Source organism: Acanthaster planci, unplaced genomic scaffold (assembly GCF_054643075.1).
Source record: "Acanthaster planci isolate LZ-2023a unplaced genomic scaffold, COTS_SCS Contig218, whole genome shotgun sequence".
Taxonomy (NCBI): Eukaryota; Metazoa; Echinodermata; class Asteroidea; order Valvatida; family Acanthasteridae; genus Acanthaster; species Acanthaster planci.
This window is the reverse complement of record NW_028257839.1, coordinates 1-26,239: the sequence shown is the minus strand read 5'-3', so window position 1 is coordinate 26,239 and position 26,239 is coordinate 1. Positions and strand designations below refer to the sequence as shown.

The following is a 26,239-nucleotide window of genomic DNA, read 5'->3' as shown; positions in this document are numbered from 1 at the left end:
GCCTGGAGTTCATTTAAAAAATAGAGAAGCAGCCTTGGTTGGAAATGTCAAGAGCATTAAAACCTTCAGCTTCTAAATTATAAAAAACCTATCATTTACAAAAGAATTATTTAAGGTGTAATCGGAAAACATCCCAGAATAAATACAATCAGTACATAGGACAGTATGACACGAACACATCAAAGTGAAACCAAATTTAAGTAAACAACGTAAACTATATAAAGGCTTAAGAAAGTGAGAGTAATACAGGGTCGACGGGTGACTACCAAATAATGAAAATAAAATGTTCAACTATAAATATATAAAATCAAATAAATAATAAGCAGGAACGACTCAAGGAAAAAAAACAAAAAAAAATTGAGGTAGAACAAATGACTGATTGATTATAAGAAATAAATAAACTTAAAACGCAGCACAAAGAAATAAGCAACATAAAATGGATTAAATGAACCAACTGATATAAGGTAATTGAATATGTACCGAAAAACAACATGATACAAAACCACAAGGATGATTCATTACGGGATGGACGACAATAACAGAAACAGCGTGAACGGTGTATTAAAGTATGACCAGTGGTTGTTACACTTGGCGGTAGAAGTCAGCATGTACGCTGCTTGCACTTCTCCATTTACCGGCCACAAATCTGTACTTTCGTACGTCCCTCCTTGTACGCTGCGGAGACATGTACAGATAATTTCCTCTTCTCCCGTAGGTAAGCTCTGGTCAGGTCTTCGACACTGAAGAAGAAACAACTGCGCAGGACTTGTCCTTATTACCGGAGGATTTTGATTTTGTCCCGATAGCTGTTAAACTTGATGAGAAGATGCCGTGGTCTACCATCCATCTTTGGACCATCACGGTGGGCTCGTTCTAGCTTCACGTCAGACATCTTGAATTCCTCCTTAATGAGATCATGAGCGACAGCCAGGCAGTCCTAACCTTTCTGCTGTGGGAAGCCGATGACCTGAATATTGTTTCCCCGAGAGAAACGCTCAAGCTTATTCAGCTGCTCGGCATGGTCAGCCACGGTTTTTTCCATCTTAGCAACCGTTGCTCTCATCAGCTGATCAAATTCTTTTATTCTCGATTCTTGGCCATCAATACAATGTAGGCTTACTCTGGAACTCAGTGGAGTCGTTGATGTTCTGTTCCAGCCTACGTATGCGGTTGCGTAACTCACTTTGTCCAGATTGAATCTCTGTCAGGGTTTGAGGACAAAGTGTGCAAACTGAGTGTCGGGAATGGACTAGGCTGTGCTTGGATTGTCACACTGTGGCGATAATACTGGTGGTAATTCGAGATCATTCCCAGGTAGTGTGGTTTTCTTTCGTCCACCAGGTATGATTTCTCACCAAACGTTCTCCTGAGCTTGTGTGCGTCCTTATTGAGAGCTAGTAAAATTTTGATGATACAGAGCCACCCAGTTTCAGTGCTCATTTAGACGTGGCTATTATCTTCTTGATCATCCTCATCCCTAAAAAAGGTGACCTCACAGAGATTTTAAACTAGAGACCAGTTTTGCTATTGAACACTGACTATAAAATTTTTACCGAGCTGCTTGCTAACAGACATATACTTTATATCGGCAATGTGATTTATTCAGATCTATCCTATTGTATTCCCGGACGTACGATTTACGATAACTTAAATCTAATTCGTGATGTTATTAATTATTGTAATTATAACGAACTTCTTTTCGATGTGGTCCTTTTTGATCAACGCAAAGCCTTTTATAATGTGGATCACGCTTATCTTTTTAATGTGTTGAGTGCGATGGGATTTGGGGATAATTTTCTTATTATCTTCACCTTTTGTACAGCGGTGTCGAGAGCCATATAAAAGTCTGCGGGTCCCTGACTGCCCCCTTCCCGTAGTTTTGTATTACTACAATCACACTATTTGTCTGTACCCCTGTATTCGATTCTTAATTTTCTACCTTTATTTAGTTTTATTTCTTAAATGTACCCCAGTGTCTATTTCGTTTTCCATTTTAATCTTTTCATTTTTCTGTAAATAAACTCTATTCAATTTTATTTTCTTCAAACTTAGGTTAGATCCTCAAACTTAGGTTATGCCCTGGGAAACAACCACACCGCCACATTATTATATTTATCTGCAAAAAATGTTATTTGTGCCCAGCCTGGCTAATTTGAATTGGTCTGAGAGCATTTTATACCTTGAGCTGGACTAATGTTATTAGAAAAAATTACTAAGTATTATTTTGTGCAATGTATATATGTAGTGCAGTATTGGTAAATTTGAAATTGGCTGAAGGTGGAGCAACCACAAATATAAACCGATTTGCAAGAAAAACGTGATTGTTTCTGGTGTATGTAACGTGGGAAACTGGCTCAGGAACGTTTCCTTAAAAAAATCTGATAAAAATGTGACTGTAGTAGGGGCTCGCTTCTAAGTTATCAACGCCAGAGGATAAAAAGAATCTTTCACGGGAGAATCGCGAGATAATCCTTCGAAACAGTTACGACAAACTAGACACAACTTGAATTTGAACAATTAATAGTCTAATAACAATAATATCTGGTGTGATACTAGATCAAAACACTACCAAGACCTATGCTCCACAAAATCTTACGTAAGATTGGTTGAGATTTCGAACCTGCAGACGTTCAAACTGTTAGTGGCTGCTGGAAGTCTAGGCGGGAAAGTAAATTGTATGCTATTGGTTAAAAACGTTGAAATGATCCCATTGTTGATGAAGGGTGGACTCGACAAATAAATACAGCGTAAAAATGCAACATGGGTTAAAAGAAAATTAGAAGGAACCAACGTTTCCTTTAACTTTTTGTGACAAATTCCAAACTTATTTATTTTTTAAAAGAAGTTAACTTGCATATAAAGGATGTCAATGTTGTAAAAATTATCAACTGTAAAAGAACTTTCACTGCCACCTTGAGAACTTGTCTTGGTTCAAAGCCTAGTATGCTGCTTTGATAAACATTCTGTAAAGTGCCAAATATAGCGTTCAGTAATTTGGTAACAGTATTGAATTTCTTTTGATTCTTTTGAACTGCATGTCTCCAGTTAGGCCTACTTTATCTCCATTATCAACTGGATTAAGTGTAGTTGAACGCTCACCCAACTAATCTCACCTGTTACAACCTTTAAATCTAGTCCATCGACACCCTGCTGCAAAATATGGGACTTAATGGAATCCAGTTACAGTGGGACCCAAAGGGATCTCTCTGCAATGGGACCCAACCGGACCCCATTGCAGATGGGACCCGATTTGCTATTGGACTCAACGGGATCTCTTTGCAGTGGGGCCCAACACGATCCTGTTGCAATATGAGCCCAACGGGATCCTATTTCATTGGGACCCAATGGGATCACGTTGCAGTGGCACCCAGCAGAATTTGTCCCAAATTCCATAGTAGATCTCGTTGCAATGGGATCCCATTAGTTTCATTCAGTAGGACCCGGATATAAAGTTGTAACTGTCTCAGCAAGTCGAACGACACTTCCAGAGCTCCGTAGAAAAGAGTGCACTCCAAGGCCGCGTCTGAATCACTTGGCTATGGCTTGAAATTGCACACAACTTTACGGAAACTGGCTGTGGCCACTAGACTCGCAAGTATTCTCTGGTCGCAGCCAAGTGCAAGAGCGATCCAGTAAACCCCGCCTAGTGTACACGTGGGCACTTGGCACCCGTTTTTCTCCATTGCCACACTTAATTTTACACCGGCGCACATCATACGCACTTGAACGCATATCGGACTTCCATGCACTTATGTCGGACCATGAAGGTCGGAAGACGAATCGCAGCTGTGATTGGTCGTCAAATAATGAGGTGGGGCTTAACGGGTCGGTGTATTGGCCAGATTTCCCGGCACACTTAAAAGAATCCACGTACTTTTCAGCAAGACATTTTGAACTGCACTTGTTCCATTTTGATCCATTGCATACGAAATGAGGGCCATGAGAATTCGTGCCGGGCAAGCAGCTGTTTCATTTCATGAAATTTGTGTCTTTTTTCAATTTTTGGAAATAACGATACCTGACCACAAATATTTTCATAGTAGGTTTAGGCCTAGGCCTATTCCTCACGTATTACGTGAAAATAAAATCTAGAAATAGCAACGGAGTGGTCGAAACTAATAATTTTCGTGTAAAGTTCTTTTCGTGAGCGGTAGTTTGTTTACGTTTTGTACGACTTTTGAAGGCTTGAAACAAAAAAAATTGAAATTTTTCTGAAATTTTCAAAAGTGACTTGTAGTGAAAAAGTGTGAAAGTTTTTAGATTTTTGTGGACAGTTTTCCGTTGAATTTTTGCTCTTCCCGACGAAGTGCGTTTGCATATCAACTTACGTCGTATAGGCCTATCGTATGTCCTTGCGAACTTAATGATTCAGTGCTTCGGGAATAATATCGCGAGTGGCATCTTCGATATAATTTTTCTTCCCCAGAGGCACTGTTTGCACCAAACACACTTCTCGTTGTCACAATAAAAGGTGGTCACGAGCTCGCCCTGTATACGTTTTTTCACACACAGTGATGTAACGTATGTTGTTTGATCAAAGGATTTTCTTTATGAGTCAGATATTAACTGGCAATTATGACTATGGTGCTTTTAAGATTACAGTCATGTGATGGTGAGACAAACTAAACAAAGAAGGTATGCCCGTAGATCTCAACAGAAAAGGATATAAGGCTCACACCTCGTAAAAAGTGGGGGGCATTCCACAAAGTAAAGCAAGTTTAGCTGTAGAATGGCCAGCGTGTTTCTCTTCGTCTTCTTTCTTGGAGGGCTTTTCCCTCAGACATGCATGGGGGTTGGGGAGGACTTGCCCCTGTTTCCTGGGGACAGCGTCGGTGACATGATGGGGCAGGTGGTGGCCACGGAACCGCCCATCGTTTTTCTTCAGCTGCTCCAGGACCTGATTCCAGTGGACCCAGCGCAGGCTGAGGTCATTCAAAAGCTCATCCTTCAGCTATTGACGGGTGCCAAGACGGTCACCGAGTCGAAAGCCAGCGGATTACAGAAATTCCAGGGCCTTTTTGGTGATGCAGTCCAAGCATCTCTCGTCGAACAGCTGACCCGTCAGCTGCTAGGAGACACACAAGTCCCAGACGGCGTTGTGGAGCAAGTTGCCGACCTGCTTGCTTCTGACTCACTGGATGGCTTAATCCAGCGAGTCCAAGGCTTTCTGCTGGCTGCGGCAAACGGTTCGAACACAGTGCTTGACCTGTTCTCCAACAATTCGACATTTGTTAGAGGCCCACGACAGCTTCTGGCGAATCTTGACCTGGTGCCAGAGGAGGTCGAATGGCAATACTTAGCTCTGACTGTTCAGGGTGAGCTTCGGAGGTACCTCCAAAACCACGTCCCCCAAAATGTGTCCACTGAATGCGCCAACAACACTTTGCAATTTCTTACTGATATCGCCAACGGCCTACCCTATGCGAGCCAGAGTAAGTAGATTTGTTTTCCATATTATATTTATATAATTGAATTTCGTTGAATCTTTACCTGCTCGTTTTGCCATACACAAAATTCTAAGTCATCGCTGCACTCCTTGGTATTTAAAAGTTTGCAATGATTTCTGACTTTATAGCTGATGGCACCAATTACTGAAGGCGCAGAGAGAATGACAGTCGTATTTCATGATCAGTTTTTATGACCCTTTCCGTTTGAATGTTTCTGAGTAATTACCTTTTTCGTTCGGATGTTTCTGAGCGATAACACCCTGATTATCAAGGGCTGACCTTAGGGGGCATGTCCCTCTCACAAAGGGTTAGTTATTTTTGAAAAATAGTGAGACTTGGGGAGAACTTACTTTTCAAATTTCAGATGTGTGTCTAAAACCTTTTTAATTTTCACCCCTCAAGAAACTTCCTTAAAAGTAAAGAAACGTTGCCCAACAATTAGTAACCTAAATTCTTTTGAATCTTCCCTTATTATTATATATAATTATAATAGGCCTATATTATCCAAGGAGAAATCTTCCGCTGTCAAAAATTGCTTATAATGCCATCTTCGTTAGAGCGCCAATGTTTTATTTTCAAAATGGATATTCGACGTCTAGATCTTTTAATATAGTTCGATAAAGTCGACAATCCTATCGGAAACTTTTTCCTCGCATTTAGGAGAAGTAAATCGAAAAATTATGACTTAAGTAGGGCAACTTCACTACTTTTTGATAGAATATTGTCTTGGGCAAAAGTTTCTTTTCCCATGAATGCAAAATAATTACTTTTTAATATCAGATGTTTACTACTGTCCTTCGCAAAATTAAAGTAATACTCGTACAGGTTATTGTTTAAAAATCCAAGAGTAGACTTTCCTATGACGGAACAGGTGCTTTCCTTGTGACAAATCCAACGATGTTTCATCCGACATTCCAGATGGCTCCATTCCAGATGGCGCACAGCATTGGGTTGGGTTTGTAGGAATTAAGTGACTGTCATGATGCTCATTGCCATTGCTGGCGGTCACTGCCAACAGCGTTACAATGGCCACCGGGATTTGTCTATCTGGAACTTTCCATTCGACGTGCGGTACAAAAGGCTGCCCTGTAGGTGTTGTGCGCTGTTAATATGCTCTTTTACCTAATAGGTGTGATCTTTCTGTGCAATTCCCGTTATAATGCAACACTCAAAATTAATCAAAGAAGTTGTTAGACTTTACTCTCATAGAATTGCATTGTTTTGCAGACATCTGAGTTGTGTAGACATATATCTTGCAGTTCACTCTTAGTCAATAAAAAATTGTATCAGGGAGAAAACAAAGTACAAGTCTTCCATTTGTCTTTTTTAATGTAGTGTGGTTATCCAATGGAGACTTTCTAAATCTGGACGCCCTGACTACTTACAACACCCATAGTATCGGTAATGTGGAGCAGTGCCAGGTAGTCAAGGATTGGAACCCAGACGCCCCGTTTGAGACGCAATACTGCACCCTCTCTTACTTGGCATTGGTAGGTATCAACGACAATACAATGAGTGGAGTTATTGTTTGAGAATACATCATTTCTCCATGCATCTACAATTTGTACCCTGCTGTAATTTCCACGATCCGCTATCTTATTCGCCTGATCTGTCCTACAGTGAGGTGTAGAGCTACGAAACAAAGACATCAAATACGCATTGAGCTGAGGTAGCTAAAACTCTTATGGACATATTGATTTGAGTGATGCCTCAAAAGATGCTTGTAAAAATAGGAAAACTGTCTGCCCATAAATGAAAAAAGAGAAATACTTAAAAAACCTTTTATGCTGATCAGTTCGAAATGATTAAAGAATACGTTATTTTTAATATTTCAGCGTTTTTTCACAAAAATTTAATGATCTTAAAAAACTTCATTTTGGTTCTGTTGAATGACAATCGGCGTGGGTCAATTTCATTCTGAACTGAATGAACCAGACGCTAAATTAAATAACGACTTTGTGAAAATGGCCCAGGAAACTTGTATTCCGTATAGCTTATTATCTGTGATGCCGCAGAGACAAGCTTGCTTTCCCCCCCCCAAAAAAAAATAATAAATGACTCTCTAAGACAGCTTGGTAATCGGCCCTGCCTGTGTCTCATCAATCGTTTATTGGCAAACATCATTCCTTTGTTTTTAGGCAACGACTCTTCGCGTTGGTGTGTGTGTGCCCTCGAGCTGTTCAAATGCCGACCTAAAGGAAGTTTTTGGAGTTATTCCAGGTAGGGCAATCCTTGCGCAATAGATTTCCTCCAAAATTACCTCATCCTATTGAAGGAAACCGTTTTGAAGTACTTGAACCATAGAGACCTTTGAAAGAGTTCGTATAATAATTCATGCCACTTTCCGAGAGAGCTAACCGAGGCAATCAGAGAAAATGTGACGTAATCAGTTCTCAGTAGACTGGGTCCCGTCCCGTCCTCCAGACGTCTTACAAACAACATCTGAAGGTAGGGACCAGTAGCCGGTAATGAATCCGCCAGAATCCTGCTGGTTTTATGTAAATGACGAAACGATGCCCACTCAATGCACAAGTCAGGCAGGCGATGACAGCATATTTAGCTATTTCTTCTTTACAGAAAATAACTTTACCATAAATTGTTCATTTATCTAAAATCTAAAACAGTAACCACTGATTTGAAATAAATGTTTTATCGATGATAACCATTGAAAAGTAAATTACCACACTGTGATTAACAGAGACTTAGCAAGGGAAAGGTACTTGTGTTTTATTCGCCTACCTGCTGAAACGTAATTCATGTCAAAGCATTGCTATAGGCCTGATAAAAACTAAAAAATCAAGGCTAATCGCACACGTTAAACTGCAGGTAGCCATCAGTCCCTATACAGGGTGTCCCAGAAAAAAACCAAACCCTGACGAAAGGGGTTAATATGCCCAAACCGTTAGATATGATTATAATGTATAAGGACGTCCGAAAAGTGGAAGCAATTTCTTTCTAATGATACCTTGACGGTATCCCTCCTGTCATGAATGACTGAACACCATTGTCTTGAAAATGGGGCATCCGAACTCAGTTGTAACACTTTGGATAAACCAGTGAATGAGGTTGTCCTCTGTCATGCTTGTCCTGGTTGAAAATGACAACAACAGGTCATGTTATTAATGAGGAAAGATTGTCTTTTGCCTAATCTGGTTTAAATGTGTTGACTTGCCCCGAGGTAGGCCAGTGCAGTGTTGAAAAGTGTTCGAAGCAGGACAGCAAGTCTGCAACATGGCGCAAAACACCAAAGAGCAAAGAGTGTTTGTCGTGACGACATTTCTTGAAAACAACAGCTTTCAAGCCACCCAGCTGCTAAATTTTAACTTTGAAACCAACATGAGTCGTGAGAAGGTCACCGTTTGGGTAGGACTGCGTGGGAATGGTGTCAAATTGTCATTATCGGACCATTCTTTTTCGAACAGAATGTGAATGGTCAACGGTACTTGCACATGATCAACGAACATGTGATACCCAAACTTCAGATGCATTTTCTTTGGCATGAAAATGGTGTTTTCCGACATCTGTAGTGGGCCCAAGACGGGGCACCCGCACACAGGCTCATCGCTATAAGGAATCTCCTGCGGGAACTGTTCCAAGATCGAGTAATTGCTCTTAACCATCCAATTGAATGGCCGACCCGTTCTGGATCTCACCCCGTGTGATTATTCTTTATGGGGATATCTGAAGGACAAACTTTTCACCAGTTCACCACGTAACATCCAAAACTTACGAGGACGCATTCAACAGGAGGTCGACATCTTACGACATGACCCTGCATTGGTGAGACAAGCTGTGGCTGACATGCGCCGCCGCTCTGAACTCTGCATTGAAAGGGAAGGCGGACACCGACATGTCGGTGCACAATTAAGTGTAAATTACGTAATGTGTAAAATAATAATCGGTGTGCCCCTGATATCTTATCTAGGACAAGCATTACAGAGGACAACCTCATTCACTGGTTTATCCAAAGTGTTACAACTGAGTTTGGATGCCCCATTTTCAAGACAATGGTGTTCAGTCATGCATGACAGGAGGGATACCATCAAGGTATCATTAGAAAGAATACTGCTTCTACTTTTCGGACATCCTTATACATTATAATCATAGCTCAAGATTTGGGCATATTAACCCTTTCCTCAGGGTTTTTTTCCGGGACACCCTGTATAATAGGGAGGGGGACCAGTCTAAGTTCTCTGCGGTTGACTGGGCAGTGGCTATCAGCTGACTGAATTGTGCTGAATCATGCAGCTGTCTTGGAAATATATGTGCTGGCGCGGAAAGGAGTCTTTAACAGCTGTATGTTTTAACGCCTGTGCGCATGAATTTCAAATGGTCTAAGAGACACAGGGGACCACCATAAAGGGTGTTGAGCCCGAGGGTTGGGGTATCCCCCCCTTTATGATCGGAGGTTTGGTTATTTGATTCCCCACACCAAACACATACGCTTTGCGTGGTGAGAAAAAAACTCAATGGATTTTGAGGACTTTTCTTAAACTTTCCTTCAACCAAAATATTTTCAATTATTCTTTATCATGAATAGTGCCTCCTTGTGTCGTGGTGTCCAGCAAGAGTCGAGATTCCCTCCCCGAACCTTTACACCACAGACTAGAATCATCAGACCTATGTCTAACTGGTTTTTGTTAAAGTTTTTGAAATGGATGATGTTCATGCTTTGTATTATCTGAAAAGTTTCTGTCTTACCCGGTGAAATGTTTTCAAAAAATGATCTGTATTTCACACCCGTGGGTAGCCACGCTGTAAATTTACTTTCTTATAAAGTTTATTGGTTTCTTCTTTTACTTGCCAAAGATTTACTTAGATATCACATTACTTTGCAAAGTAGAAACATTTTGTGACTTTTGTGAATTCGTTATAAACTCAAGTTTCAAAACTGATCCAAACATTCTGCAGATAATGTCGTGTTAGTAGTGTTGCACAGCAGAGTGGAAAAGCCTCACGAACCGCCCCTTGTGTGCATATTCTATGGGGAATGTGGAGGTAACGTAGAGGAAAGAGGGGGAATTCGTTGACGCAAGTGGTGAATGGATAAGAAGATTACCGGAAGTTTATAGTAGGGATTGCATATTGCCTTTCATAGAAAGAAAAACACTTTTTTTAGTGGCTCTAACAGTAATCCAACGTGGTTTTTTCATACGATTTTATGAAGCTTTCATAGGATTTAATTTAGGTTTTTTTATGTGTTCCAAGATTTTGTTTGCTTGACGCTGCTGTAGATGCTTGATCGTTTTAGGACATTACAAGCGAAATGTGCAACACAGTTCTAAAAACTGAAACACAAATAGAGTGGTTTGTACGTCTCTGTAGTCTGTTGTAAGTTGGTCCTGTTCTTGATATTAGGTCCTCAAAAAAACTGTATCAGTATATTGTTATATTGTTAGGCCTGATAAAATACCTGGGCATTTCATAACACGTACTTGACGTCGCTTGACTAATCCTTCAGTGCAATATAGGGCCTTTTTGTATGAACTGCCCTTACGTTTCAACAGTGGCGTAAGCCTTTATATCCAAACGACAATCAAACCAACTCTTACACAATCCGTCTGTATTATAACCGCAATCCTCCTACATTCCTTCCCGGCAATCCCAATCGAACGTAAGCAAAAAAGGGGTGGGGCTTACAAATTACTTATTATGTGTGTTGCCTAGTTTTAAAACTCTGCACCGCAGTACATTTTTTTCACAATCTGAGCCTTAATAGTACCTCTTCAGTACTTTTAGTGCCATTTCTGTCACAACCAAATTTAGGGTTCTCACAAAGCGCCCATTTTTTACGAGACACGTCGGCCAAAATTGAATACATGTGTTTTCCCGCACTTTGTTTCAATGCACGTCGGTTTGCACGTGTATGTGACCTTCATTTTCGACTGACTTTAACAACAAAACCATTCAGAGTTTTTAAAAAGAGGCACGAGACACCCGAGTTTCACCCTGGCTTTTTTAGGTGGTCAAAAATAACCCAGCTCTTTTACGGTTAAGATCATTATATCTGGTTGATTAAGGCAGGAAGGGCAGGAGTGGTTCTTAGATCTTAATGAAGGCTGACTTCTGTTATTTTTATTTGTATCGTAGCTCTTGGAAAAAGTGCCGAGTTTAATTGTATTTTCGACTATCCTTGGAAAACAGGAGCAATTGTGACACTGTAAGTATAAAAGATTTCCCATTCTTTCTTTGCTATAATTTGTAAATAGATTATAAATTAATATAATCTAAAATAGTTATGATCACTGCTTGAAATTCTCGCCAGTTACTATCCACAACTCAAGAACTTTTTTTATGAGTTGCAAACTTCACGTTTTAATCCAAAGAATATCCCCCAGTTCTAGAAATTGTTATCACGTTTCCCTGAGAATTTCAAACAGTTTATACCCTTCTAAACAAGCCCCAGCATTCTGGATTTTTTCACGATTGTCAACCTATCCTCTCATACAGTCCATTGAGTACGAGGTGCAAACTAAGGAAGCTTTTAGGAAGCATATTACAACTCTACTTAATTAGGCCTAATGTATCGTTGAAACACAGAAATATGCAATAGATAACACTGATTTCAAAGGTAAGTTGTTTTCATTGATAATGTATCTCTGAAATGCAGAATCAGCGATTATCTATCTCAGCTTGAGCCCCAGAGGTATTTAGCTTTTTGCCTTATCAAATAACTTAGCTGTAGACCCCAGCCCCCGTGGCGCAACGGGGGGGGGGTCTCAACCTCAATAGCCATTAAAAAAAAATAAATTCCAGTCGAAGCAGTCCGCCCTGTGTGTTGACTATGAACAAAGTCCTTTGTGCACTCGGCCGTCTCCTAGTCGACAATAAGGGGAAATCTAGATATAAATGTACACAATCCCATTCTGTCAATTTTTTAAAGAGCTCCTGGCTAAGAGAGTAATCCAAAATTTAAAAGAAATATCAGAAACAGGCGAAAAAAATAAAAGACGACACATCATCTCCAATAACAATTAATAATTATAAAATAAGAGCCCTTATGCCTGAGAGCAGCTCAATGAATTGGGCGCTTTATAAATGTCAATTATTTTTATTATTATTATTACCACGCCCCATCCTGGTCCACGTCTACAGCCGCTGCCCTGTGGCTTGTATGTAGCTTGTAAACCCATGGGGATAGCGGTTCATTGAATTGAAAATAAGATGTACAAGTGGTAAACAACTAAAATTGTATACTAAGATTGGTTGATCAGTGGTAAAGGTGTAGGCAATTCATTGCTTATCTTTGCAGATGTCTCCTGTGTGGCTTCCTGCTTATGGTTGTCATTGGAACAGTGTACCACCTGACTTGTCACAGACAAATCCAGGCCAGCATCACTGAAACAAAAGCCAACATTGAAAAGATGGAGAAAAATCTTTCTGAAGAGAAAATGACGAACTCTGTCAAAGAGGTTTGTATAGTTTCTCAGACTTTGAGAAAAATGTCTTTCAAGAAGGCCATCGAGCTGTTTGTTTGGTAAGCGAGCTGATAAAGCCCGTTTTCGTCTCTTTTTTGCAGTTTTGGATTTAATGTCGCAGATCCATGTTTCTTCGTAGTTTCTATGTGTTTAGGCCTGCGGACTCATTTTAGGTGTTATTTATTGGCTTTGCCGACAGTGGTGAAAAATAAATTCCTCATGATCACTGAACCAGGCATTGTTCAGACTGCAAATGACTGCTTTCAGATTTATGCTTGCGTTTAAATCAGTAACTTTGGTATGTTTCCGCCTGTAGGCCAGTTTTAACATATTTTGGCTAGGTTTGGATTAAAATGGAATCGGAGGAAAAGCGTAAGAGAAAGAACTAGTGAAGAAAACAATTAAGTGCAATCGGCACACCTGAGAGTTACTTGACGGATTTTGTCATTTGCTTCCAAAAATTTAGACGCAAATCGAGCTAAAAGCTAGCATCAACGGAAATAGCGACTGGACAGGGATGATGCACTTAGGTAAAAACGGCCAAACAGCTCATGACAATGATGGGTTCATCGACGTAGAGGGCGGTCTGGAGAGAACAGAAAATGTCGACCCTGCATCAAACGCGCCTACGTACAGTGCCAGCGATATAAAGGGTAGTAAGAAAAAAGTTATCAAAATGGGTAAGTTATAAAGGGAAACGGATTACTTCACCAGAGCATACAACTATATGTAAAGATTTTAAAAAGATGTTTAATCCCTTGTGAATAAATATGTGATCCAGAGAGAAAAGCCTCACTTGAAGCAATTTTTTATACGGTATGGAGGGCCATTATACGCATGCATGAACGCCATTTCATCGCAGCTGCATCCACTAATTGCTATGGACTAACTTGACATCTACTGTACCAAAATCTTGCTTCTCCAGCCTGGTATATGGCCAATGAGCCAACTGCTCCCAACTGTAGGTCTGATTAAATGAAGGTATTGCAATAATTTACGCTTTTGAATCTTATTTGATGTTCCTGTGGCCTTATTGGACTTGTTTTTGGGTTAACAACTTCGAAGTGAGGGGGGGGGGGTGGTAAGCATATGAATCCTAATACGGAGACGAAGTCGAATATTGGAAAAGCTACAGTGTCTCCTCAGACTTTCTGAGTATATTTTCACAGACGCCATTATCAGCCGTTCTTATGTTTCCACCAGGTTTTGTGGATACTTTACTTATGGGTTTCTCAGCATTGCACAACGGTGCGAAGGTCCTGAACACTGAAGAGGCGGCTGGAAACCTGAGCGTCCTGAACGGGACCCGTGTCATCAGCATGTGGTGGATTATTCTTGGCCACACCTTTGATATTATTCCTCCTTATTTAGGTAGTTTCACACACTAAGTCACAAGTTGCCAGTCACTATTGAAGTAGATCATTAAATACAGCCTTAATGCTGGTTCACACTGCAGGTGAATGCGAAAGCGAAGTGAATTTGACGTCACGAAATGTGTTCAACTTTTACGAATTCGCAACGCGAAAATTTCATATCTGCTCTCCTAAATTCGCGTTCTCACTAAGGGTGTAACTTTATATGCAGACTCTTGGTCTAGCCCTAACACATGGCTGCGCCCAATATTGTGAATCACTCGATTCATTGTTCAAAATAGGGTTTAAATTCCTTTCTTAGGTCAGAAAACCAATATCCGTATTATACTTCTTTGAAGCGGGATTGCTATAAGTCTTACTTCTTCGTCTTAAAGAATCGTAGCTCTGCAGTGCCATTCACAAGTCGCACGTGCGCCGAAGACAGCGAACTCTGGCCACGGGTTTTAATTTTTAAACTGTAACGTTGTAATCCAAACACAAGCTGTAGTAATGTAGTGATGCTTTTATCTTCACTGAAGCAGCGTTTGTTCCCTTTTCAACAAGAGACCCTTTGCAACTTCCAAAGAGGCTTCCATTAGTGCACCACTAGCTAAACTTTACTTTTCATTTCGATTCCAATCAACGATCTGTTCGCATTGTCCACTATGTACACCGTTCTTCGAGAAATATTTTCTTCTCACGTCAAACCCTGTGCGTTTTGATTTGGCAGATGATCCTCGCTATGCGACCACGGAGCTGTTCTCATCGTTTTGGTTCTCCGCTGTCATGTATTTCTCAGTGTCTGTCGACACTTTCTTCTTCCTCAGGTACTCATGTGCACTGATATGAGTGCAGCTTCTTTTTTCCGCTCTGCTCTGATCTGCGACATCATGGCAGTATTCATGGGCGTTGCAAGGATTTTTTTCCAGGGGGGAACTTTTTCTTCATTGGGTAGGGAAATTCCAAAGGGCAAGTTTGGTCTAGTGGTGAAATGAAAAGGTGCAGGGGTGATATTTTAAAATCAAATCCGTGACTTTCATCCCATTTCCTCTCTTAATTCTATTCACTACTTTTTTTGCCATTTTTTTCTCAATTTCCCCCCCATTTTTCAAGGGGGGGGCAAGTGCCCCTCTTGCCCTTCCCTCGCGACGCCCATGGCAGTATTTGTTGTTTAGGGGCTCCATCTTTGCCATCCTTTCAGTGACAGGTTATCATCCTTGGCACCATGTATAGTCACTGCAGTCATTCGTCAGTATCGTCACCATCTAACACTATCATCATGCCCATTGCCGTGCACTCTCGCAGGGGGAAACAAAACCAAAGCATGCCACCGCATATTAACATAGGCCCTATTCGTCGTAAAAAGTCCCTTTCTTGTCTGTTCTCATGCCGTAGCCAGTACGGAACGCGTCAAGAATTAATAAAAGATTTACAATTAATTTTGTGAAATTCACCGGAAACTTCCCACTCTGCTGAATGATGGGGGAGGGACAACGGAGGCTGCCCCTCAAGAGGAGGGGGTGGGTGGTATGGTATCATTCACTTCCAAAAGCGTGTACATGTAATTGGTGCCCGCCTTTAGCCTCACCTGGTATGGTATCATTCACTTCCAAAAGCGTGTACATGTAATTGGTGCCCGCCTTTAGCCTCACCTGGTATGGTATCATTCACTTCCAAAAGCGTGTACATGTAATTGGTGCCCGCCTTTAGCCTCACCTGGTATGGTATCATTCACTTCCAAAAGCGTGTACATGTAATTGGTGCCCGCCTTTAGCCTCACCTCTAAAAAGGCTTGAAAAGGTTACTTGAAGAAATTTCCAGATTGATACCCCAAATCACCCCACAAAAATTTTCCGACCACCAGAACATTTAACTATGGATCTGCCTTTGCAGAATTTGAGCTGTTCTTAAGTTCCTTCCTTGTTTACAATACCACAGTGGTCTCCTTCTTGTGTACAATACCTTGAAGCATCTCAAGAAATCCAACGGTAGAATGAACTGGGCTCTCTTCTATCTCCACCGCTTCATCCGCATCACTCCGGCCTACATGATCTGCATCGCTGTCTTTTCCACCTTGATCGTCCATTTCAATGAGGGTCCAGGCCAAATTGAACTATTCGAAAGCTCAGCGAAAATCTGCCGGGAGCGATGGTGGACAAACCTACTCTACATCAACAACTTGTATCCGTTTCCCGGTAGTTTAGGCGAACAGGTAAACGACACGGACCCAAAATTTCCAGATTTTATAAGCAGAATTAAGACACAAATCTGTTAAAAATGCCCTGCAAGTCACCAGCCAAAAATCTGTCTGGAAACGTGCACTGCACAACAAAATGGGCAACAAAACGTTTTGCTAAGAAGTAACAGCTCTCCTCCTCTGTGCCATGAAAACTGCTTCTGATCAGCAGCTACAAGGAATTCACTCTAGATAAATATGTCTCATAAACGTAAAAACCGAGGCCAGAGTAGACGAGAACCGATTTTGAGCACGTTGATATTTTACTGTAGATACACCAGTTTTTTCCAGGGCCTGTCGTTTGGTACGGCTCGCACATTGCTTGCCGATAGGCCTTACTTCTGACGTACGGCCTTCAAGATCCAAGTATTCGGTATAAATTGTTAATTGAAAGACATATTTGGAATACAAAAGGAGATAAATACTTTACACTGCAGTCATGGACATATGACGCGACTTTTCAGATATGACTTCTGTGATATTCTCAATTTTATCTAAGAGTAAAATTCATCGTCTCGTCGAACGTTGCTCAGTGTAAACAAACATTTCATTCACATCCACATCAAGTTTTGTTTTGCAGAAGTTTAAATTAAAGCGCTGTCAAGTAATACATGTAATTGCATTGCTTTGTGCAGTTCCAATAAATAAACTTCCGAGCTGTTTTTAATTGAAATCAACATGAGAATCTATGTTGTGTCAAACTTTCACATAATTCTATATTTTTCTCATGACTGTTATAGTGTGTGGGTTGGTCCTGGTATCTGGCGAACGACATGCAGTTCTTCGTGATCAGTCCTGTTATCATTTATCTACTGTATAGGTAAGTACAGGAGAAAATCTATCCTATTTACTTAAAATGGAAATATTTTTCAAAAGGAAACACTACAATAAACGTTTTGTGAGTTAAATTTGAATAAATCTGGTGCACCAAGTTCCTTAAATTCACGCGAAAATGACGATTTGAATTCTCCATGCTAAATACACAAATGCTAAACCTCACAGACAAGTTTTTGCTCAGTATTAAGAGACGCCTTGCACCAATATAATGTTTCCAATGGAAAAGGAAGGCAAAAACGACAGTCCATTCCAGAACTGGTGGTCGCTATGCAGAAGCTTGCTCCGAATCACAAGGTCTAGCAACAGTGTCTTCAGTGTGGGTAATTTAAATTTCTATGTTTATGTGCAGTAAGATGAGTCTGTGTACTGGATTGTATTCAAATTTACCTCAAAAAAGGCTTATGAAAACTGGAGAAAAAATCTCGTATTCGACAAAACAAATTTTACTGGCTCGTCTTACCGGTTCCAGTCTGAGACAATTGTATGTATTTCACATAACCCGTTTTAATACACCGTGATGTTTCCTTTTTTCAGGTATTCCAAGCTTGGAATTGGATTGATTGTTGCATTGTGTTTGGGTTCCTTTGGCATCACTGCCTACTTAGCCACTTTCTATGGTGTATCGCTTGGAGTCAGCCCGTACGTATTCAACCTGTATTGATGATAATCTGACTGCTGCTTTAGACTTCTTATATTTGTAAACATACATCAGTGTTGTTGAATTGTAAAACTGGCTTTGTCGTGATGAATTGTATTTATTAAAAAAATGAAAAAATCAACCAAATCCTATTCACCGGCAGATCAATGTTTGGTCAAAGGTTGAAGCCATTAGAAAGGGAGACCAAGAAAAGAAAAAAAATGAAACATCATTAGCATTTATGAAAAGTAAGAAATTTGGGACTTGTTCTAGCAACACTTGACATGAAAGTCAACGTCAATGGTCGTTTGTCCCAATCTCCCAATATTACAAAATAAATATTATCCATTACAAATGAAACTCAAACTATGATTTTACTCAAAGTTGCTATGTAGTACAATGAGTTGATTTATTGGATCTATGGAGTTTGCTCTGTAATACGTCAGTACTTTTACCCACACAAAATGCGAAGTTCGAAAATATCTGCTCGTTCCTACCCGATTGTCATTTCTGTATGCGGAACAGAACCAAGCCTACAAAACGGCGAATTTATCCATTATGGCGCTTTTCGTGTATCCCAACAAGTTAGTGCTTTCGTCAAATGAACATATTTGCTAAAACAAAAGCATGCTCATCAGTCCATTAATTTATTTCAAGACGCTTGACCCTGTTAAAGAATCGGTCTAGTAACGACCTTACATTGACTTGAGGACTTTCATGCATTTTGATCAAAATTATATGACACATGGCTGTTTGTGTAAGCTTAAACTCCTACTTCTTTGCGCTGCATAACGGAAAAATTGGGACAATATAGATGATTTTTTGTAAATTATATTCTCATTTTTACTACCAGACCATACAATAACAATACTGTTGTTGTCTATGGAAATGCTGCTGCAGATGTCATATACATGAAACCATATTGTCGCATCCCTCCTTATTTGGTGGGCATGGTATTTGGGTACATCTTTTACAGGCTCAACGGTCAGCCCTTCAAGATGAACAAGGTAAGAGCGTGGCTGAAATCCCTAGACCAAAACAATCATTACCTAGCCCAATGCAAGCGAATCTATCAGACCCAGCTCAGCTGAACCTATCCCTACGCAGACTGAGCTGAAAGACCTTGCAGTGGCGTATACTTGTTTTCAGTCTGGCGGACAGGGGGAATGAGCACCTTTCTTTAAAGCGAATGATGACATGATTCCATCTAAGATAAATTCTCATCACTATCTGTTTCTGGAATACTGGCGATTTCGATGCCTAAATATTTTTATAATTGACACATGTAACTTGTCCGCCAGTGCAACTTAACAGTAAACCGAAGCTGGATACGCCACTGAAGCCATCCCTACGCAAACTCAACACCTTACCTTAGTCCAAACGTTGTGCGGTGGTTCTTCCCCCACCCAGAATATTTATTATACTCCCATGGGCATGAGAGGTTATACACGCTGGAGGGGGGGGGTTGTCACGAATGGGGAACTGTTGTTCTAGGCCTGCCCGTTTGTTGACAGTATACCGACGGGAAAGGATTAAAGAGCTCTCTTCCTTACACAAGTGAAGAGAAACACGCAAGAGCCTTATACAACTCTCAGCGGGTTTATTCTGGCCCTCTCGCTCAATAGGTAGGACACAAATAATGAGGAAAGCTCACTAATAAATACACCAATATCAAGTGTCCCAAAGCTTACCAGAGGTTTGTTACTCTCTGGGCCTGAGGGTTACTTCGGCAACTTTATTGAAATTACCAAAACCGCTCTCAGTATCAACCCAATCAGCATACCTCTCAGCGGAGGGTTATTAAAATAATCAACCTCTACCCTTGAAACCTCAATAATTATCGCACATCACAATAATTACGTTAATTATATATAACAGGTTTGCCCTTACCCAACGTATATTAATAAGCACTGTATGCTCAGTGCTTGTCCGAGAGCTTGCGAAAAAAACCTCACAAGCTTACTCGGGTGGGACTCGAACCCACGACCTCCTGCTTACTAGTGCAGATGTCTTAACCACTCGACCACCGAGCTTGCCGGGATCGGCTGGCCGGTCCGAGTCAAATGGAGCAGCGGGTACCGCGAACAATTTTCAAGATGTATTTTTGCGTTGGGGAGATGTTAATTATATATAACAGGTTTGCCCTTACCCAATGTATATTAATAAGCACTGTATGCTCAGTGCTTGTCCGAGAGCTTGAAAATTGTTCGCGGTACCCGCTGCTCCATTTGACTCGGACCGGCCAGCCGATCCCGGCAAGCTCGGTGGTCGAGTGGTTAAGACATCTGCACTAGTAAGCAGGAGGTCGTGGGTTCGAGTCCCACCCGAGTAAGCTTGTGAGGTTTTTTTCGCAAGCTCTCGGACAAGCACTGAGCATACAGTGCTTATTAATATACGTTGGGTAAGGGCAAACCTGTTATATATAATTAACATCTCCCCAACGCAAAAATACATCTTGAAAATTGTTCGCGGTACCCGCTGCTCCATTTGACTCGGACCGGCCAGCCGATCCCGGCAAGCTCGGTGGTCGAGTGGTTAAGACATCTGCACTAGTAAGCAGGAGGTCGTGGGTTCGAGTCCCACCCGAGTAAGCTTGTGAGGTTTTTTTCGCAAGCTCTCGGACAAGCACTGAGCATACAGTGCTTATTAATATACGTTGGGTAAGGGCAAACCTGTTATATATAATTAACATCTCCCCAACGCAAAAATACATCTTGAAAACAATAATTACGTGACCACAGGTTATCTTCCGGATCGATAAGGTCAAGGAGCTCTTTATAAACCTCTTGGATCATAGGCAATAGATTACGCAGACTAAACCTCGATATCCCTTTACCAAAATTACCAGCGATAATATCGCCCGATTACTGATCACTTAGCCTAATCCGAACCAACAGCCTGACTTTCATACAATCCCTAGCTTTTTAACGATTCACTTTAAAGCAATGCTAAGAACTTCAGCTCAGTAAAGAAGTCTTGACTCTCACTGTAAGTTTCTTCCGAAGGCCCCTCTTTACACACTAGCCAGTACAGCACTTCCCCGCTCAATAGAACGGGTGCAATTCGGCTCCGCCAGCTAAGGCCAACAACTAAGCTGATCTCACAGCCTCCCGTCCCGAACAGAGATTGAACAAGAGTATAACCCTCTAAATGGGACCCACGTTGCTGACCTCACCAAGCTTCCACAGCGTGGTGTAATCCTCGACGCCTAAGCAGCAATTGTCAAGAACGTGTGTTTCGTGCTCTCACCTGGGGGCGCACTTTAATATTGTATATTTACCAGAATATTTTTAGAATCACCGCCCCTGACGGCTCGTTCCGTCACACTTGTTCTGCAGTTCTTTAAGTTGGGGCTTAGCTGATAAAAACCAATCAACCTGACTCTAACTCCAAATAGGGCCCATTGGAGCCTTGGAATAATCAAGCTAACCAAGCTCAACTTATATACTAGCCCTTGCAGCCCCATCCCACTACAGACCCCATGTCCCACCGTAACAACCCATTCGACCAACGTTCACGCAGTCCAACCCAATTCGACCCAAATCCAACCAGCTTAATCATAACCGACTGTTATACCATAAAAGCAAGTAATGATGACTAAATGAACGGAACACCGAACCAGCTTAAAGTCTGGATTCCATATCGAAGTAAGAAAGGCAGAGAGCAACTCAACCAAGACGCAAATTGCAACGCAGACAAATGGAGACATGCCAAACGGAAGTATAACCGATAACCCAGACATAATGCAAACCAGACCCAGCCTGATCGGTAATGTTGAGCCCGGTTAACTTTGTCGACTGTCTGCGTTGAGTCGCTTAGTAGGCGTGTACAAACACGCACACTGGAGTAGTAGTAAAAGGAGAGTTCTAGCTCATACCCCCCAAATTGTATGTCGTCGGTTTCGTCGACATGTACCAACAACGAATCTGTGTCGGTGTACATCAACTTTATTTTGTCGTTCAAATCTTGTTTCAACGTATTGTAATAAAAATCGTACATTAACGTTTTAGATAAATCCAAGATGCAAACGCCGCATTAAATGGGTTAATTTCATTCTAAGAACAAGACAGTGCTTTTTTACGTTTTACGCATTTATATTTAAAATGGTTGTGACAACATTTATATACCTTTGGTACACAAATTCTCCTTTCGTATCTAGTTTGCATATAATCAGTGTTTGCATGTTCTCCATTTTTCATTGCGTATAATACATTTAAACAGCTATTCGTATGTGATTTATTAGTTTCATTTTTAACCCCTTAAACTCCATCAGCGGTTTTTCTTTGTGACAACTGTTACACTTTTTTAGTTTCCATGTTTGATGGATGTTGCGAGTTGATTTTATTTTATGTCACTATTTTTTCATTTTTTATTTTATGGTCAAACTAAATACTCGGGAATAAATATCTGATGCGGTCGATAACATTTAAGAACGTCTTTCGTCTCCCGCACCAAGCAGATGCGATGCCTTGGCGCTGCACGTCTTTTTTTTTCGCTTGGACTATGAGGTCACATTTCACCGTCGTGGAAAAGATGGCTAACCAGTCGGTGTGGGCTGCGACTAGTTTGGCGTGTTGAAATTGGGTGGCAAAGGTAAGGGGCATGGTGTTTGTGGGGGTTGGGATTTTGGAGGAGATTTTTTCAATTTTGGGGGTTTGAGCTAGAACTCTCCTTTTACTACTACTAGCGTGACTGGAGTACAACGATGTTTCTCTCGCTTAGTACCACTCATTTTGTCAAGTTTTTCCTTATTACTAGCAAATGCAACCTGATCGTCAATAAAATAGCTGAACATTAACAAATTACATCAAAGTGGAATATCAGTTTAGCTTCAAGAGCCAAGATTGCCACCTAAATAGGTATTTTTGGTGAAAAATTTCCGCATTTTTGTTTTTGTTTTTTTGTGGAATGACGTCGCTCAGCGTCTCTTCTTTGCGCCTTGACGACTTCTGGACCGTCTGCGTTACAAACGATCACATGGAAACCAGGCATAACTCAAAACCTAATCAGCCGACAAACATCTTGCTGATTACTGATGCATGATACACCTTCCATGCCAATATTGGTAGTGGATCCAGAAATATGATGAGAGGCCGGAGCCAACTTCACTCCTATCAAACCAACATCCATCCCTGTATCATTTCTGTTTTCAGTGGGTCAACGTCATCATGTGGATTGCAGCCGTTGGTGCGGGTCTGGCTATCATTTACGGACCGTTTCGGAGCGATGGAGAACCCCTACCACAGTATGCTGCGGTGATGTACACTACACTTAGTCGAGCAGGCTTTGCCGTGGCTGTGGGCTGGGTAACGTTTTCCTGCGTCGTGGGCTACGGAGGTAATGCATCTTGCTTACAACTTCCTTTAATTTCAAGTGGAGACAAAAGTGTAATTCACACCATCTCGTGAATCTTGAGTGATAATATCGTTTTTTTCTCAAAGCTGTTAACACTGCCAATCACAGTGCGAATGGCAGTAGCACTGGCAGTGGTGGTATCAATGGCAATGTTTGTGGTTGAAAATGACAAATGAAGTTCATGATTATAACCAAATTTGGGCGATCCAGTGAGTCGACCATAGCCCTAAAATACGTGCGCCAGTCAAGATTTCTTTCCCACATAGGCATCTTGTTATTGTGATGTTATGACAGTTAAAGGTAAAGTTTACTCACAATCATGGGCGAAAATCGGGACATTTCCAGTTAACGGTGAAGTTGAGTGGGAAGTTGATGAGAAAAAAAATATAGCGCATTGTGAAGAATTTTCAGGATTTACCAACGACTAAAATTTTCGCAGTATAACTAAAAGGGAAAACAGTTTTGGAAGCCATAGATATAGTTACCATTCTGATGTAAGACTGTGCCTGGATTTGATACACATTACGATGTACATCTTTATCGTGTGTTAAAAGGTGGCGTACGGAATAAAAGTCACGTGTACATAACTCCAGTTCTGGGTGCAAAAATAGATTACATAATCATTCATCTAGGAGAATGACTGACAACATGGGCGTAAATCCTGGGTGGATCGGGGTATTTTCCCCCCTCCCACTATTTGAGGTCGGGGATAGGATATTGAGTCCCCCCCTTTTGTGATGAGCAAAAATTGACAGCGAATTATGACGAATTTTTAGGATTTTCTAACAACTAAAATGTTTGCACTCACCAAAATGGGAAAACCTTTCTTAAAAAGCCATAGTTGTGTCATTCTGCATGAATTTGATACACATTGCAGATGTACATCCTTTTCGTGAATACTGCCCCCTATATAGTGTACATGGTGTTGCCGCCCCTGCTTTTGAAATTTCTATGGCCGGGCAAGTCATCCCCCCTTTCCCCATCCCCCATCCAACGATTTCCAACACAGACTTACGCCACTACGTACAATGAAAACTTCAATAGTGAAGCACCCCCCCAAAATCTAAGCTTGGATTAAGAGGATGATATCTTCACGATCATAATGACGATGACAGTGAGAGCTAACGACACAGCGATGGAACAGGTGACAGTGCATTTATAACAACAGTGTAGAATACTTTTATCTTATCCAAAGGACCTGTCAACAGCTTCCTGAGTTGGAGTTTCTGGACCCCCTTGAGCCGCATCAATTTCTGTGCTTACCTCCTTCATACAAACCTCATTTACACTTTCTACTCCTCTGCCAAGTCCCAGTATCATTTCACCTACTTGATGATGGTGAGTAACATTCCCTCCATTTGCTTTCTTGCAAATCCACTTTCAAAATTTTGTTTCATTAAACTGGAGATCTTATCCAATTACGGGACTGAGAATTTACAATAATACTGCCACTACTGTTTTTCAACCCCTCCCCGCAAAAAACAAACGACACGAACAAAGAAACATCCCAAAATGGAAAGAAATTTAAAAGGACGCATTTTTAATGGTCGTATAAAATTTCCTTAAAAATTCACGGTATTAATTTTATTTCAGAAATCTTTGACTTCCAACACTTATAAATTGTGCTCTCCACTCAACAAATCGCGGGATTCTACGTTGCAATCACTATCCTTCCTAAACTGTTATGATAGAAACATTTGTTTCACAGTATTTATAGATCTGTACTGCTCTTTCAACCAAATTTCCCACAGGCTTCAACCGTTATTTCGAACACGGTCCTGTCCTACGCTGCGGCCTTTATACTAGCTATCGGCGTGGAAGGTCCGGTCATGGGACTGGAGAAAGCTCTACTCGGCCGCAGAGTTGGGGGAAAGAAGAAGTAAGGCACGGAATTCGCTAAATGCTCGGTATGAGGAGGTTTAGAGACACTGGATAGAAGGCAAACTAGATCAACCTTTTTTTCTTTTTAAGAAACAAATCAGAAGGAATCAGCAGATCAGAAGAAGTTCAACATGCCGCATATTCCTTTTTTTTTCTCTACTCAAACCAAAAATATACAATGGGTGGAAACTTACGGAATACTCTTCTGAAACAATCTCTCGACAGGAGATGGTGGGGCAAGCTCAGACTCATATTTGGTGCACCAACGATTGAGTGTAATTAATAGCAAATTAGCGTCGTCAACCCTTTATGAATCGCTACAAAATTTGCCAAAGCTGCAGTTCGTTCGACCAAATTTGGACAAACTTTCTAGCGACTGTCTTGTGCTATCCAGGTCGCGTTCTAGTTGGCATGTGCTGCTGCAAATTCCCGTAGTTTCATACTTCTTAAAATCTTACCCTCACTCCTGCTTAGCCCATGGGTTGCTAGAGCAGTCACCCCAACACTTTTACAATTTGTATCATTAACTGAAACAAGTCATTTGTTTGACAGTCATCGACTGGTTGAGTAGTTGTGCATATTAAACCAACATCATTGGAATACAAACTTAATTTGGAATGATTAATTATACTTCTACAGTGTTGCTATTTTCATGTGGAACATTCAATATTAAAAGCAGGCGAAGAGAGCAAGCAACATATCTGATCAGAACCCTATTTAGTTATGACGAGAAAATAGCTGTGATAATAAAAGTAAATTTTACATTTTAAAATCGAATTGCAACCATGAAGTTGAAAGAAAGTGTTAATTGCACAAGCGGCATATAATACCTGTAGCCGCCTGTGCCCCTTTAATGTCTCTGTGTAGTCTGTTATCAGTGTCGAGGCACAGCAGGATAACCGCAATGATGTCAACGGCGCCCCCACATAAACGCCAGCTGTCAAGGACGTGTTTTGGCGACCTCTAACCAAAAACATATTTGCGACGTCGAAGCAATAATTAGGAGCATATAAACGAAGAACCAGAAATGGATAATTCATCTGACAGAGAAACAAGTGACGACACTGCTGATGAAC

The 26,239-nt window shown here is 41.0% G+C and overlaps 1 protein-coding gene across 1 annotated transcript; it reads left to right on the top strand.

Moving 5' to 3' along the window:
* Positions 1-4,580: 4,580 nt before the first annotated feature.
* Positions 4,581-26,161, top strand: LOC147795016 (O-acyltransferase like protein-like). Its single transcript, XM_087132340.1, has 15 exons — positions 4,581-5,432; positions 6,783-6,937; positions 7,586-7,667; positions 11,538-11,607; positions 12,700-12,859; positions 13,332-13,545; positions 14,069-14,236; positions 14,948-15,044; positions 16,156-16,429; positions 17,194-17,273; positions 17,825-17,929; positions 18,781-18,934; positions 23,081-23,264; positions 24,478-24,620; positions 25,034-26,161. The coding sequence occupies exons 1-15, from the start codon at positions 4,730-4,732 to the stop codon at positions 25,163-25,165; spliced, it is 2,721 nt and encodes a 906-aa protein (XP_086988466.1). The 5' UTR covers positions 4,581-4,729; the 3' UTR covers positions 25,166-26,161.
* Positions 26,162-26,239: the final 78 nt, after the last annotated feature.